The sequence below is a fragment of the Physeter macrocephalus genome, chromosome 2 (assembly GCF_002837175.3).
Source record: "Physeter macrocephalus isolate SW-GA chromosome 2, ASM283717v5, whole genome shotgun sequence".
Taxonomy (NCBI): domain Eukaryota; kingdom Metazoa; phylum Chordata; class Mammalia; order Artiodactyla; family Physeteridae; genus Physeter; species Physeter macrocephalus.
In genome coordinates this window covers 76,941,333-76,958,402 of record NC_041215.1, presented here as the reverse complement: position 1 = coordinate 76,958,402, position 17,070 = coordinate 76,941,333, and the positions used below count along the sequence as shown (strand labels likewise).

Sequence of the window (17,070 nt, the reverse complement as noted above, 5' to 3'; positions counted from 1 at the left end):
GTTAAGCTTATTAGCTACTGTAGTCTTACACTGAAATCACAGGCAATGATGTAAATATTTTTCTTTGGAAATATTTTTCTTTGGTGTCTTACATAAGCATCACCTCATGGAGTTTTTAAAGTTTTTAAAAATGTACCATTTATACCTTGCCTACTTAAAAAAAAAGGATTAAGTAGCATACATAATAGGTTTAAGCTATTTTCCTAAACTAAAAGTTGTATTTCACACATTATCTCAGAGAAGGAGGGTGCTAGTTTAAATGTAGTTTCACATCAGTATGTTACTACAATATGCTTTGTAGTTTTTCTTAGTGGAAAATCTTGCTCCACTTCAAATAAGAATAAAATGTTTAAAGAGAATTGAGATTAGGAATTCGGTTACTAGAAACTTTATTTTTGCAGGATTGCTCTAAATTTTTGGTGTTCTGCACTGGTGTCTTCAAAATTTTTCTCAGTTAGGAAATCTGTCATCCTCTTCCCCTCACCAATGAGAATGGATTGAAAGGCTTTAGATGTGGGGACACAATAGTCATTTTCAACTTTCAATAAGGAGCTGGGGAAGAGAACGTAGATTTAAAGCTTCCTGATTTTTAAAAAGGAGACTTCTATGAAAAGAAAGCAACTGTCCAGGGAAAAAGAAAGCAGCAGCTCTAGAAAACTACAATTTTATGTAAAAACAAGTGTTTAAAAACAAAAAAGGAATTTTAATAATAAATGCAAAGCATAGTCTCTTAACCTTTAAACATTATTTTTGGTCACATATTCTATTTTTCCTAAAAAACAAACAGCCAGATTCAGAGACCTGATTAGTTTGTTGTAGCACTTTTTTCTTTTTTTTTGGCCACACCATGCATCATGCGGGATCTTAGTTCCCTGACCAGGGGTCGAACCCGTGACCCCTGCAGTAGAAGCAAGGAGTCTTAACCACTGGACCACCAGGGAAGCCCCTGTTGCAGTACTTTTTTTTTTTGTCCAGCTTACCTTTCCCCCTCCCCGTGTCCTCAAATCCATTCTATGTCTCTGTCTTTATTCCTGTCCTGCCCCTAGGTTCATGAGAACCTTTTTTTTTTTTTTTTAAGATTCCATATATATGTGTTAGCATACGGTATTTGTCTTTCTCTTTCTCATTTACTTCACCCTGTATGACAGTCTCTAAGTCCATCTACCTCACTACAAATAACTCAGTTTCGTTTCTTTTTATGGCTGAGTAATATTCCATTGTATATATGAGTTGCAGTACTTCTTAAGTGTGTTTCTTAGAACACTGATCCTATGGAAAATTAATATTTAAAAATATATCTCAAAATAGGAAGTTCTATGATCAAAAAAGTTGGGAAAATGGTTTGACAATCACCATGAACAGTAGTATTATTATAAGTATTAATAGTATTAAAGGCTCTGAGAAGTAATTCTATAAATAAATTTGTTTAACCCTTTAAACAACCTAATTCTCCCAATTCCTCTAACAATTATAAGATGTTAACATCTCTGAAAAAATACACACTGGGGCAATGCTGAGCTGATGGAATGAGCTTATCTATTATTTTATTTTTATCCTATTATTTTCCTAAAAAGATTCATAGAAGAAACCCATAAGAATCCACTTTCAAAGAGTCACGTAACGTAACTGTTACCCTAAATAAATATTTTATTGTCTCAACATATTAAGTAGAATAATCTCTTAAATGCTAAGAATAACTATAAACTAGCTTATATTGCTTATAAAACTTTTAATCAATTCATAACTTTTTCTAGTTTTCAAGATTTACAAATGGCATTAAAAGTTAAAAATATAGTCATAGTATTAATACATAATTTTTTAGGATAGGAATTACTTCGTGAGGAAAAATGATAATCAAAAGACATGCTCGGGCTTCCCTGGTGGCAGTGGTTAAGAATCCGCCTGCCAATGCAGTGGACACGGGTTCGAGCCCTGGTCCGGGAAGATCCCACGTGCCGTGGAGCAACTAAGCCCGTGCACCACAACTACTGAGTATGAGCTCTAGAGCCCGAGAGCCACAACTACTGAAGCCCGTGTGCCACAACTACTGAAGCCCGTGTGCCTAGAGCCTGTGCTCTGCAACAAGAGAAGCCACCACAATGAGAAGCCTGTGCCCCGCAACAAAGAGTAGCCCCCGCTCACTGCAACTAGAGAAAGCCCATGTGCAGCAGCGAAGACCCAATGCAGCCAAAAGTTAAATAAATGAATAAATTTATTAAAAAAAAAAAGATATGCTCTCAGGCTTCCCTGGTGGCGCAGTGGTTGAGAGTCCGCCTGCCGATGCAGGGGACACGGGTTCGTGCCCCGGTCCGGGAGGATCCCACATGCCGCAGAGTGGCTGGGCCCATGAGCCATGGCCGCTGGGCCTGCGCGTCCAGAGCCTGTGCTCCGCAGCGGGGGAGGCCACAACAGTGAGAGGCCCACATACAAAAAAAAAAATCACTATGATACTTAAGTTTTATTTCTTTATGCAGTATATTAACAATAATCTGTTCTTCTAGGCTAAAAATGCTTTAGAAATAAGTGCTCTAAAAACAAATCTTACCACTGGGCATTCCCATAATAAAGCATCCTCTATTTTTTCTGATTTGGAACATTTTGGCATTTCATAAAGTTTTCTTGGCTCTGATGCAACACTGGGGGAAAAAAAAAGATTATTCTTCTTCATAAATGAGGTAGTGTTTGCTCAGATTTGACGGATTTTTTTTTTTTTAATTCAGAGATTGGGAATACCAAAAATACAACTTGCTACTTTGCTTTCCTCTTCTTGATTAAATGTTAACATTTTTTTTTCTGATCACAAAATTCATAATACACATTCATAGAAAAAAATCTAAAATATGTAATAAATTATAATAAATTATAATAGTATAAAACTACCCAATATGAACATTTTGGCTCAGTATTAGTATCTTGGTTCATTTCCCTCTACCTTTTCTTTATATACACATACCCACCTGCTGATCACTTTCCAAAATTGGAGCATATTGACTTCTTTCTTTACCCTTTAACATTTATTATGAATATCTCTGTTGAATTCCACATTCGTAAACTGTTATTCCAACATTGTAAAATGAAAATTAATTAGACAAAGAGTTCCAAAAAAAAAAGGCTTCCCTGGTGGCGCAGTGGTTGAGAGTCCGCCTGCCAATGCACGGGACACTGGTTCGTGCCCCGGTCCGGGAAGATCCCACATGCCACGGAGCGGCTAGGCCCGTGACCTTGAGCCATGGCCGCTGGGCCTGCGCGTGCAATGGGAGAGGCCACAACAGTGAGAGGCCCGCGTACCGCAAAAAAAAAAAAAAAAAAAAAAGAGTTCCTTTATTTGTGATGAAAATTAGTAGATAAAAAAGGAAATAACCTTTAAGGCTTTTTTTTTTTACTCCCAAGTTGTGTTTCAGAAAGGATGAATAAGTTTATATTTCTGCCAATATTGAACACTATATTTTTGATATGAAAAAGTCTCTTACCTTTAATTTATACTTCCCTGATTACAACTGAGAGGTGTACATAGATGTTTTCATTTTTTTAAACTCATGAACTTTAAAAATAAACTACTATTTAGAAACAATTTTTAGGGTGACAATTTTACTCAACTTTGATGTACTCTCACTGACTCAAAGGTTTAAACCAAACAGAATTTCACAGGAATGAAAGCAACCTCATATATGATTCTAACCTATGGGTAAAACACCGCTGAATGGAATATTAAAGAACTCCAATGGTATTTACCATTGGATCACCAATCAATGCCACTTACTCTGATTTTTTTAAAATTTTCAATTAAAGCAGCTATCTCTAAATTGGAAAAGTTATAATATGGGCATTAAATGATACCAAAGAATTACTGTTAATTTTGCTGGGCATGATAATGACATTATGATGATATAAGAAGATGTCCAGATTTCCACTTCTAGCATGAGAGTATGAGAAGCTCTATGGACATGCTCCCCAGGAAAATGGTGAGAATTATAAAAGGACAACTAATTAAAGTCTCTGGAAGTGGTCCTAGAGGCATATTACAAATGAAAAAACATTTACTCAAAAAAATCTACTAGAACTCAGTAAGAACAGTAAGAGTCTATGGTGTTTGAAGTAAGACGTGCTCCCTCTCCACCATTCTTAGCTCAGCAAGGTGAAAACTCTACTCCAGACTGGTACAGCCAAGAGCACAGGGCTCCCTCAACCCCCGGCTCCTAGAGGGTTACCTTCCCTCAAAGGGTAGAATGACAGCATTTTCCATCCAGCCTCCACCTCCTCGTTGCTGGGCCTGGGTCCTAGGTTAGTGCAGTCAAGAGGTGGGACTCCTTTCTTCTGCCTAGCCCCTACTCATGGGATGGAGGCTCTACCTTGGGCCTGCCATGCTTAAGAATACTGGAGCTCTGATTACCCTTATCCCACCTTATAAAGAAGTGGTTCCACATTGAGAGTGGCAAGAAAATCCGAGGCTAATGTCTGCCCTAAACCCATGTGCTCAGCTAGAGTAGGGGAGTCATTCAGAGGCAAAAGTGCCACTGACCCTCTCCCCCCACCAGCTTGAAGATTTTGCCTGGCGGAGAAGCAGGCCATAAAGCAGATAGCCCCAAGTCTCTTCCCAGAGAAACTGACTTCACTTGTAACAGAGTGAGGAGAAGTTTTAGCCTAAGAGCACTCTCACAACCAGTGGAGGCTGTGATGAAAGGCAAACGAGTAGAGATCTGTAGATTCACTGGCCATACAGGCTAAACTGTAGGCTGGCTAATTTGCTGGAAAGAACCAGAAAAAGATTACTGGGAGGAGCCCTCCAGGGTCAGAACAAACCTCAAACACTACCTAAAAAACCATTGTCTCTAACTTCTGGTTTCTGGTCCATCAGTCATGTCCTCACAACAAGAAAATAGTTAAGCAAACTGAAAATGAACAACTCTTATTAGTTACATCAGATAATTGAGGTCAGAGGGCAAATTGCTGCCCCCAAAACTGGAGAGAGAGGTGGATACCAAGAATCACAGCTTACTAGAAGCAAAAACTCAGGAGCAAGCTGCTGGAGTCAGTACTGGGGAGACAAAAACAAGAACACCAAAGAAAATTTTAGGCTCTGATACCTACAGCAACAGCAAACAACAAACACAGCCTAACTCCTAGCCAGATAAACATTAATCTCACTCTAAAGACCTATTTACTGCAATTCCTTTTACCCACTACATCATGTACAACTTTCAACAAAAAATTACAAGGCATGCTAAAATGCAAAATACAAAGTTTAAAGAGACAAAGCAAGTGTGAGGACCAGACTTAAGTCATGGTGGAGATTTTGGAATTATCAGATTGGGAACATAAAATAAGTATGATTAATATGCTAAGGACTCTAATGGAAAAAGTGGACACATGGAGGAACAGATGGGTAATTAAGCAGAGAGAAAAAAATCCTAAGAAAAATCAAAAGGAAATGCTAGAAATCAAAAACACCATAATACAAATGAAGAATGTCTTTGATGGGCTTATCAGGAGACCAGACACAGCTGACGACAGAATCAGTGATCTTGAACATACGTCAACAGAAACTTCCCAAACTAGAAAGAAAAAAGAATGATAAAGCAGAACAGGACATCTAAGAACTGTGGGAAATTGGAAAATGTGTAATGTACACATAATGGGAATACCAGAAGGAGAAGAAAGAGAACAAAACAGAAGAAATGCTGAAATAATAATGGCTGAAAATTTTCCAAAATTAATGACAGACACCAAATCACATATATAAGAAGCTTACAGAACACCAAGCATGATAAATACCAAAAAATCTATATCTAGGCATACCATATTCCAACTGTAGAAAATCAAAAATAAAGAGAACATCTTGAAAGACGGCAGAGGGAAAAAAATCACCTTACCTACAGATGAACAGGTTAAGAATTACACTGGACTTCTCTTCAGAAACCATGCAAGCAAGTAGAGAGTGGAGTGAAATATTTAAAGTGATGAAACAAAACAAACTCCCACCAACCTAGAATTCTGTATCCTGAGAGGTTATCCTTCAAAAGTTGAGGAGAAATAAGACTTTTTCAGACAAACAAAAATTGAGTGAATGTGTTGTCAGTGAACCTGCCTTATAAGAAAGTTCTGCCTTAAGAACTCAAAGAAGTTCTCCAAAGAGAAGAAAAATGATATAGGTCAGAAACTCAGATCTACATAAAGAAAAGAAGAATGTTAAAGAAGGAATAAATAAAGATAAAATAAAATAAAATAAAATCCATTGTTTTTCTTATACTTAATTGATTTAACAGATAAAATGTGTTTATAATAATGTATTCAGCAACAAGGTATTCAATTATTATAGCTTATGGATAAGTAAAATGAATGACAGCAATATTATAAAATATTATATAAGCAATATTATAAAAGCAATATTATAAAAGACAGGAGGGAGGAATTAAAAACACTCTGTTATAAGGTAGCTGCACTACTCATAAAGAGAGTAGGAGAAAGTGACTTAGATTAGTTGTAAATGTATACTGCAAGCTCCAAGGCAACCACTAAAAAGTTTAAAAAAGAAATATAATTGATATGTTAAAGTGGAGAGAAAATGTAATCATATAGGATGCTCAGTTAAAACCAGAGAAGGCAGAAAAAGAATAAAAGACAAAGAAACAAGGAACAAACACAATGAACAGAAAATAGTTACAAATATGGGAGGTATTAAACCAACTACATCAATAATCACTTTAAATGTGAGTGGTCTGAATACACCTATCAAAAGACAGAGTATCAGAGTAGATTAAAAACAAGGCTCAAATATATGTTATAACATGTAAGTATACCATGCAAATATTATCCACAAGAAAGCTGGAGTACCCATATTAATTTCAGACACAGCAGACTTTGACAAGGAAAATTATCAGGAATAAAGAGTGGCATTACTTAATGTGTATGCATCTAACAACAGAATGTCAAAATATGTGAGACAAAAACTTATAGAACACAAGGAGAAATAGACAAATCCACTAATATAGTTAGAGACTTCAAAACAACCTCTATCAGTAACTGACAGATCCAACAAGCAGAGTCCATAAGGATATAGTTGAACTGAACAGTACCATCAATCAGCTGGGTCCAACTGACATCTTTAGAGTACTTCATCCAACAACAAGGGAATGAATACACATTCTTCTCAAGCCCACGTGAAACATTCACCAAGATAGACCACACTCTGGGTAATAAAGTACACATCAACAAATTTAAAAAACTAGAAATAATACAAAATATGCTCTCAGAACACAGTGGAATTAGATTAGAAATCAATAACAGAAAGATAGCTGGAAAATCTCAAAATATTTGGAGATTAAATGACACATTTCTAATTAACACAAGGGTCAAAGAAGCTGTCAAATTTTAAAATGAATATATACAACGTATCAACATTCGTGGTAGCAAGGACAGCAAAACAGTCCTTAGAGGGAAATGTATGGCATTAAATATATATATTAGAAAAGGAGACGTGTTTCTGGGTTGGTGAACACATGGAGATTCAGGAAGAGCGGCGGGCTCAGCGAGCATAGAAGCTCTGTGCTCCTTCCCATATACATTGCCCTATGCATCTCTTCCATCTGGCTGTTCCTGAGTTATAAACTTTTATAATAAACTGGTAATCTACTAAGAAGCCAGTCACACACAAAAATCACATATTATGTGATTCAATTTTTTGAAATGTCCAAAACAGATGAATCTATAGGGACAGAAAGTAGACTAGCAGTTGCATAGGGCTGAGGGTGATGAAGGTATCCTGGTGATAGCTAAAGGGTACAGTGTTTCTTTCTGAGGTAATGAAAATGTTCTAAAATTAACTGTAGTGATGGTTGCCTATATGAATCATCAGTGGTTCATCAAATTCATTTTCACTGAATTTCAAGGAAGTAAAAATCATTGAATCGTACACTTTAAAAGGGTGAATTACAAAGCCGTTAAAAAAGAAAAAGAAAATAACCATTTTTTTTAGAGAAGCAAACTTAAGTACGGCATGATGTTTGGAATATGCTTTAAAATATTTAGCAAAGGAATAAAGGAAAAGGGGGGGTGGGAAAAGATAAGCAAATTTGGCAAAATCTTGATCCTTTTTGAATCTAGGTAATGAATATATGGGGTTCACTATGCTATTCTCTACTTGAGCAAGTTTGAAAATTTTCTTCTAAAACAAAGGCAAGTAGTTTCATAACAAAACACAGGAAGTCTTCTCTAAAACAGCATCTTATTAGTAGGTACCTGGATCTCTTGACTCTGGTATCTTTTAAGCAGAATAAAATACTACATTGTACTCAGCAATCTGTCATTTTGCCTGCAATATAAATTTGCTTTAAATTGATGTTTACAAGGATAAAACCTCAAACTTTAGATTTAACAAGATTTTAAAATTACATGCATTTTACCCCCTACCCTTATTTTGGACCGATTTCTCTATTCTCCTATTTCACTAAGCACTAATGTAGGCATGTGTTTCTATAAAAATTAGAGTTAAGATCAACAGTCAAATGAATTACAGCAAAAACTTTCACCAAAAAGATACCTGCTGACACAGCACCGATAGTTGTCAAAATATATTCTTCCTCTCTCATAGGCTATAGGTGACTTGGAATGAGTTGTCCAAACATTCTTAAACTTAGTACTTTCCTGGAAGACAAAAGGAATTTCAATTTAGCAAATAACTCCTAAGTTTCTACTGTGCACCAATTTTAAGTTGGATAGTTACATTTACAGTTTTCAAAGTAATTTCATGTACGTTCTTAAAAAAACATTATGTTCAATTCTTCCTCACTCTGCCTTCACGTTTTGGCTTAAGTGCGGTGACCAATTTTTAGAAAAAAACTGTCTGCAGGAAGACATAAGAAAGTTAAAACTAAAAGCATGTGGCGGTTCTATTAAAGGCTATTTTCTAATCCTCCAGGTTCAAGGCCTGGATCACCCTGCCCATCAAGGGTGATCTTCTTAAAACGGGGCTGTATTGCGTGAAAACTGCACCCCGGCCGGAAGCTTGACTCCCACCCCTAGCCCCATCCCCCGCCAGTCGCCCCGCTGCCCTTGGTTCGGCTTCCGGCCGGCGGGCGGTCACCTGGCACACCAGCGCCCGCAGGATACCCAGGTTCGTCCTCTGCACCACGCCCGCGTCCCGAGAGAAGAAGCCCAGCGCCCGGCGACTCAGCCTGCGGCACACGTTGGGCTTCTGGCTTGGACCCATGGAGGTGCGGGCCGGTGGCGGAGTTGGCAGGGCCCAAGATGTGTGCGCCCCTCACTCGGGCGCCGGGCAGCGGCCAATACCTCCGAACCTCCAGGTCCCAACTCCCCGAGGGGGCCAGGAAAAGCTGACACCTGGAGCCGGGCCGGGGGCGCACGGCAGTGGGGAGACGGAAGGCAGAGCCGGCGCCACCCGAGAGCGGGCAATTGGGAAGGAAAAGAAACTCCCTTCCTGGCTGGCCCCTCAAACGCTCTCCGGCTCCGGACCCGGCGGCAGACACTGCGACGCCCGTAACGCGCGGTCCGCCGGAGCCGTTCCCTCACTGGGAAATGTAGTTCCCAGTGCCCTCGGAGGGATCTTGACTTGTTCCCAGAACTACAACCCCCACAAGGCAGCGGGGAGCGAGCGCGTGCCCCGGCCCCGCCTCCAACCGGCCGCGGCCCCGCCCTGCCCCGCCTCCTCTGGCCACGGCGGAGGCTGCGCCGTAGGGCTGGGGCGCTTTGCCGGCTCTGCACGCGGCACCTGGGGAGAGCCTTGGGGGCGCTGTGCTGCAGCCTCTTGGTCCCCGATACCTGTTCGAACCCTGCATTCAGGGGCCTGTCCCTTGCCGCCCCGGTACCCTTACGTCTCTCAGCCCCCGACTTTTGCTCTGAGAGGCCCTGACCGGGCGCCGAGAGGGGGGCAGTGTCGTGTGCTACCGCCCCTCTCCCCCGAAGGCAGCGTCCTGTGCTAAAGAAAGGTACGCCCTCGGCTTTCCCTTCAGTCACGCGTTGGACGTTGTGGATGAGGTGGACGGTTAAACCTTTTGGGTCCGTAAACACTATGCTTTTGTTATTATGAGTTAGTGGTGAAGGTGCTGGCATTCCCACCAAACTAGAGTTGAATTACTTTCCCGGAGGCCCGCCCTTTTGTGGTCCGCGGAGATGCAGGCTGGTTTTGCGATAATTGCTGCATTGTCCTTACTCTCGCCTTTTTTTCCCCTCCTTATCGGGAATGAAATATGAAATATTTACATTGTTATTGAACTGCCTAGGGTACTCCACGTTTATTCCTCTAAGTAAAAGATAACTTTGTGTCTAGCCCTGCCTGTAGGGTCAAGATTCCTGTCATATCCTCAAGGGCTGGGTCATTGAGGATATGACATTCCTACCACACTAAGGTTTCAGTAATCATGCACCAGACGAGGCCCATTGCTTTGCTTTTAAGTGCCTTGAGGGTGGTGTCTTTGCATCTCCCACGTGGCCTCTTGTTCAGACGTGGGCTAGGGAGTGATTGCATTTGACTGACAGAGCAAAAAGTACAATACTGGGTGAGTGCATTGGTTTTAAGTGTTTAGGAAAAATTTGTCATATCTCTTTTTAACTCTGCTGAATTTCCTTTAGGGCCTGGGCTTTTGCTGATTTTTTCATGACTTATTTACAGCATACTGTGGAGTGCTTTGTATATTTTTAGAGAGCGCTATAATAGTTAATTTGGTAATTCATGAATGCAGCTGTCACTGAGAAAACGGACCCAGAAAAGATAACTGGGTTTTCTTTGGCTGAAATGAAATTCAAATCATTGCTGAATTGAATTGATCACCTCTTTTTTTCTCCTTCCCCTTCACCCCAACTTGTTTGTCTCCCAGTGGTCTGTATCTCACCATCAAGTCACCCTAGGGACAGTCATCCTAGATGCTCTCTTTTCTGTCACCCTCAACCAAGTGCTTTTGATTCTGTTATCCGTCTTCTGTTCATATCCCCCCGGAGTAATTTAGGGCCTCACCATTTTATCACATTATTATGTTAAGTAGCCTCCTTTCTGCCTTACTTAAATACTTTCAGTTCCAACCCTCCACACTGCTGCCAGAGTGGTTTTTCTAAAGCACAAATCTGTCATTTCCCTATTTAATCTTTCAGTGGCTCCCAGTCACCCAGAGCAGAATTTCTCAAACCTAAGTAGATACCTAGGATTATCTATGGTGAACTTAAAATATGTTCGGTATAAACGGGTGTACATTAAATGAAGCAAAACTATAAAACAAATAAATTCTGATGAATGCTTGTTCATTGTTACCAATGAGACTGTTTTTGCTGGACCTATCATGATCTAAAAAGTAAACCTTCACTGTCCTCCAGGGCATAAATTCCTTACAGAAAGGCCTGTCTGCATTGTCCTTGCGTTGAGAGATTACTCAGTGACTTCACCTCTTTTCTTTATTTAAACCAATGTAAAAATCTTCCTTTGTTCATTGTGTCATGATTTCATTTGACCTTCACTTGACAAATATCATTTACGTAAAAGTCACCGTGTCTCTCATTAATCTGTGCCAATGATAAACCACTTGTTTGCCAGTGCAGTCCTAAACACAAACGTGTGAACTGAAATCTTGTGACAGTACTGTAATCAATTAAAATGTAGTCATCCAGGTGATCCAGAGTATCCTTTTGTTCAAAAAAATTTTTTAATTTAGATTTTTAACAAACTAAAAATAAAACGTTTCTCTAGAGAAATCTCATAACCTCGAGGCTACATTTATGAATTCCTCGAGGTCAGTATAGGTGCCTTATAGGACAAAATCTGAATGCCATAGTGTATTATACAGGGCACTTTATTATCTGCATCTTGCCCACATTTTCAGCCTCATCTTTGCCCATCTTTCACATTTGCTCCTTTTTTTTTTTAAGAGTCTGTGCTTATTTTAAAAATTTTATTTAATTAATTAATTTATTATTTTTGGCTGCATTGGGTCTTCGTTGCTGTGCGCGCGTTTTCTCCAGTTGCGGTGAGAGGGGACTTCTCTTCGTTGTGGTGCGCGGACTCCTTATTGCGGTGTCTTCTCTTGTTGCGGAGCACGGGCTCTAGGCGTGTGGGCTTCATTAGTTGCGGCATGCGGGTTCAGTAGTTGTGGCTCATGGGCTCTAGAGCACAGGCTCAGTAGTGTGGCACACGGGCTTAGTTGCTCTGTGGCATGTGGGATCTTCCCAGACCAGGGCTCCAACCCGTGTCCCCTGCAATGGCAGACGGATTCTTAACCACTGCGCCACAAGGGAAGCCCCACGTTTGCTCTTGTGCTTCTGACATGTTGCCTACTTGCTCAAGCCAGGGTGCCTTTACATTTAAAATTTTCTTTGTCTGGAGCTTCCTTCCTCTCCTCTTATCTATTTATCTCAAGACTCATCCCAGGTATCACAGCTCCACTCACACACTTTTCCTGACCCCTCCATCTTCTAACATGTTAGAAGAGACAAGGCAAGTTATAGACTTGCCTCTTCTAACAGGTTACTCTGCATACACTGGTTGTGGCACTATATTAGAATTGTTTGCCTGTCTTCCCAACATTTGTGTTTAGAGAGGTCCATTCATTCATTCAACATACATATGCAGTAACCACATTTTAGGCAGTGTACTAAGGATGCATATGTATGTTGAATGAATGGGCTTTTCTAAAAACAATGTTGTACAGATTCTGTTGTCAGCAACTAAGTACTTTTAATATAGAATCAGATTTAGTTTTCATTCTTTAAATAAGTAGGAAACCACAATATTAATAAAAAGAAATAAGTTTTTAAAAACTTTAATCCCTTGTTATAAAGCAGAAACTAACACACCATTGTAAAGCAATTATACTCCAATAAAGATGTTAAAAAAATAAAATAAAAAATAAACCTATGGGAATAAATAAATAAATAAAGATTCTTTTCTTCACAAACAAAAAAACTTTAATCCCTAACAGTTCTACCTATAAAGTAGATATTTTCTTGTTGAAGGTAAAATGTCAGGAACAGATACCCCTAGGTTTAGGTTTGGAAATGACTTCTCTTAATTTGGGGCATAAAACAAACATTAGGTTTTTTTTGTTTGTTTTTTTGTTTTCATTCTGTGTCTGTGTGATGTTTAGAGAATACTTAACCATCCTTGCCATGATATTTTAAAGACAGAAAAGAGGACATATGAGTTCAGAAGTTAATAAAATGCTTTTTGTTCACATATGTCGTTTAAAGAGGCATAACAGAATAAATGTATAAAACACTCCGGTTATTAAACCTGAACATTTGTTCAGAGACAAAGAAATTTGAACCAAGGCCACAAGAGGTCATTCATTCAACATGTAATTATTTTCATCTACAATGTGCTGGCTACTATTTCGGCATAGAGTATAACAATGAACAGGGAACAAGGTCCTCACGTGTTGGGAGAGATAGACAATACATAGATTTTAAAAATAAGGTTTTCAGGTAGTGATAAAGTGCTGGGAAGAAGAGAAAACAGAGTGATGTGCTCGACAGTGAGTGGTTGAGAGCCCTGCTGTACCCAGAATGGTCAGGAAAGGCCTCTCTGAAGAGTGGAGTTTGAACTGAGCCCTGAATGATGAGGATGAGCCAATCTGCATGAACTAAGGTTAGAGTAGTCCAGGCAGAGGGATGCTCCAATTCAGGGTCCCCAAGGCGGTCACAACGTTGGATTATTCTAAAACTATGAGAAGGCTAGTGTGATTCTTTAGTGTGCGTGAGGGAAGTGAACTTGCCAAGGTAGGCTGGGACCAAGTCACGTCGGGTATAAGGAATTTTGGATTTTATTCTGTTGCGATGGGAAGCCATAGGACACTTTGAAGAAGGAGTGTAACATGATCTAATTTGTTATATTAAGATCATTGTGGCTATAGTGTACTGCAGTGGCACAATAACAGAAACAAGGAGATGGTGGCTGTTGCATTGGTCCAGATAAGAGACGATAGATGGACTAGAGTGGTAGCAGGAGAGATGGAAAGAAGGGAACAGATTCAGGATATATTTATTTTGAAAGTAGAACTGACAGGACTTCTGATGCAGTGGATATTAAAGATGAAGGAAAGAGTCAAGTGAAATCATGATAAGGCAGAACCACAAATCAACATCCCCAAATTCCCCAGAACAAATGGAAAGCAGGGAAATACTCACGATGTGCTGTCAATGAAAGATGCCAAGATTTCATTAAATGTACACATTAGCATTATAGACATTAATGCTGCAGAATGTTAGTATCTGTTCTATGGCTGGGGCATGCGGGAAGAGAGGAATAAAATCAGGTCCCAGAAGTAGGCAGGGATCAGAGCATGTGAGCCCATGGCAATGGGATGGGAAAAATCTCTGGAGTGATATTACATTCCCTTAAAGAGACAGTTAGGTACAGCATCAGGACAAGAGTGAAGTAGAGAGACCAGTTAGCAGGTAATTGTAGTAGTTCAGGTGAGAGTGAGTCACTTTTGGAAATTTATTTTGAAATTATTGAGGCTTTTTACCATAAATTTGGTTCTTTTATTTTTTCTCTGTATATTTTGATGATATATGTCTGAACATGTAGTAGATTCATTCATATACAAAATCCAGAAAGATTTAGGTTTAAAGGATTGATAGTAAAGTTTACAAACTATTCCTCTTATTTAAAAAAATATTTTATTTATTCAAAAGAATATGTATAGGTAACATAGCATAATATATAAATAATAATTATAAAATGAATACCCAGATAGCTATCATCAACTTTAAAAAAACAGAACATTACCTAAAACTTTGACATATCCTATGTGCCCATCGTTGTTCCTGGATCCCTCTTTCCTCTTTATATAAATAAAACATTAAGTTTTGAATGTTTTTGAACATCATATAAATTGAATCATACTGCATATATGTACTCTTCTACAAGTTGTCTATTTTTACTTCAACATTACACTTGACAGAGTACCTGTAGTTCATTTCATTTATTTTTACCAATATATAGTATTTCATTGTGTGAATTTACTACAGTTTATTTATCCATTTTCTACTGGCTGGGCTTTTGTTTCTTTTGGCCTTTTTATTCCTAGAAAAGTGCTTCTATAGACCTTAAACCTGTGTTTTGGTACACACATTAAAAAGGTGTTCTTTTTCTATTTCTGTGTAACAAATTACCCCAAACTAAGCACCTTAAACTAACACCCATTTATTGTCCCTCTTTTTTTGTACACCAATGACTACTTGTCCCAGAGGCATTTATTGGAGGGGCCCTCATTTCTCCACAGATCTGTAGTGCTAACTGTTATATATCAAGTTTACATTCATAGTGTATTTCTAGGCTCTATTTTCTGGTCTATTCTATTTTTCTCTCCCTGGGTTAATGAATACTTGACCACTTTTACAATAAGGCTTTCCAGCTGGTAGAGCAAGTCCTCTACCTTATTCCTTTTCTTCAGGAGGGTCTTATTTCTTTTTTGCAATTGCACTTTCATATACATTTTAAAATCTAAGTTCTACAAAAACCTTACTGGAATTTTGATTGGGATGACATTAAATCTACCTATCAATTTGAAGAGAACTGACATCTTTACCATATGAAATTATCCCATCTCTGAAGGCAATATGTCTCTCCATTTATTTAGATGTTTTTAGTGTCTTTTAATGAAATTTTATAACCTTTTTCTTAATGGATTGCATATTTTGCAACTTTCTAAGTACATTATATTTTTGGTCAGTGTTGTAAATGGTATATGTATTTTTTTAATTAATTTTTTTGGGGGGGATGCATTGGGTCTTTGTTGTGTGAATGGTATATTTTCAAATTAGGTCTTCTCACTGTATTTTTGCTAGTATGTAAACATGCAGTTGTCTTTTTGTATGTTGATCTTATGTTTAGCAATGTTGTTTTTGTATATTGATATTTTGTTTGCCAACATTTATCTTTAATAGCAATAATTGTCATTTGTAAGGTTTGGGGGATTTTTCTACATAGATAATCATGTCCTCTGGAAACTGGGACAGTTTTGTTACTTCCCTCTCAATTCTTTTACTTTTGTTCCTCTTTCTTTTCTTACTATGTTGGCCAGGACCTCCAGTGCAGTGTTGAATAGAACCAGTGATAATGGACATCCTTGTCTTATTCATGTTTATAAATGGAATACTTCTAATATTTCACCATTAAGGATGACATTGTAGGTTTTTGGTAGCTACCTTTTATCAGGTTAATGAAATTCTCAACCATTCCATATTTGCTAAAAGTCTTGTTCATTTTATTTTTAGTCATGAATGGGTGTTGAATTTTATCAAAGACTTTCTCCGTAAATGCTGAGGTGATAATATAATTTTTTTCCTGTAATCTGATAATGTGGTAATTACATAAATATATTTTCTAATGTTAAACCAAACTTGAGTTTAGATAAGTTTTTGTGATGTGTTTTGTTTTTTAAACACTGTGGAATTTGGGCAACTGCTGGCTTCATTGCTCTCTCAGCTCTTTGGATCTTTGCTAGCTTTTGGTCTCTGAGGGTTTCTCTTTCTTTTTTGCCGGCTCACTGATGTATCGATATTTAACAAGATATATTTTTTAATGTATTTGTCCAGGCTTTTGGGAATATTTTATAGCAGAAAGGTTTTTGGGGTATCAGGTTCACCAAATTACCAGAACAAGAATTCCACTTTCTCATATTTTTAGTGTAAAAGCTTCCATTAATGTAAGATACAATCACTTAGCACCATTTCTGTCTTCTCTTCTTCTTGTCTGTGTGCACAGCCATGCCTCTCCCTGCTGAAATCAAGGAAGTGGAGTTGTGTGGTAGAAAGAGCATCACATCAGGAGTCACAAGGCACAAGTTGTAGCAGCATCAGCATCACATAGTGAAATTTTGACCAAGCCACTTACTCTGTTTCCTTCAATCATCTGCTAAGTGGAAACAGGATTGAAGTGAATCACATAAATTTATAAACATGAACACACTGTTGTAGAGAGTTTGGGGAGGAGAGAGGGTTGATTAAGTAGCACAGAGCATTGTTTTTTTTTTTTTAGGGTGGAGAAATTTCGTATGATACTGTAATGGTGGATACATAACACTGTGCATTTCTTTTTTTTTTTTTCTTTTCCTGTAGTGCCATGCGCGG

The 17,070-nt window shown here is 38.5% G+C and overlaps 2 protein-coding genes across 10 annotated transcripts in view; one reads left to right on the top strand and one right to left on the bottom strand.

The window, feature by feature from the left end:
* Window positions 1–9,474, bottom strand: part of DCAF17 (DDB1 and CUL4 associated factor 17) — a 57,569-nt gene extending 48,095 nt beyond the window's left edge. For 4 of the 5 annotated variants that reach the window (XM_024122198.3, XM_055088483.1, XM_024122197.3 and 1 more), the window contains exons 1-3: window positions 9,080–9,474; window positions 8,537–8,640; window positions 2,546–2,636 (exon numbers count right to left, since the gene is read on the bottom strand). In XM_024122198.3, the coding sequence (XP_023977966.1) occupies window positions 2,546–2,636; window positions 8,537–8,640; window positions 9,080–9,205 (321 nt within the window). In that variant the 5' untranslated portion in view covers window positions 9,206–9,474. The remainder of the gene's footprint in view (window positions 1–2,545; window positions 2,637–8,536; window positions 8,641–9,079) is intronic. The other variant, XM_055088490.1, reaches the window with a different exon arrangement.
* Window positions 9,475–9,703: 229 nt separating this feature from the next.
* Window positions 9,704–17,070, top strand: part of METTL8 (methyltransferase 8, tRNA N3-cytidine) — a 93,434-nt gene continuing 86,067 nt past the window's right edge. For all 5 annotated transcript variants that reach the window (XR_003676867.1, XM_007110501.4, XM_007110500.4 and 2 more), the window contains exon 1: window positions 9,704–9,941. The gene's annotated coding sequence lies outside the window, so the exon portion shown is untranslated. The remainder of the gene's footprint in view (window positions 9,942–17,070) is intronic.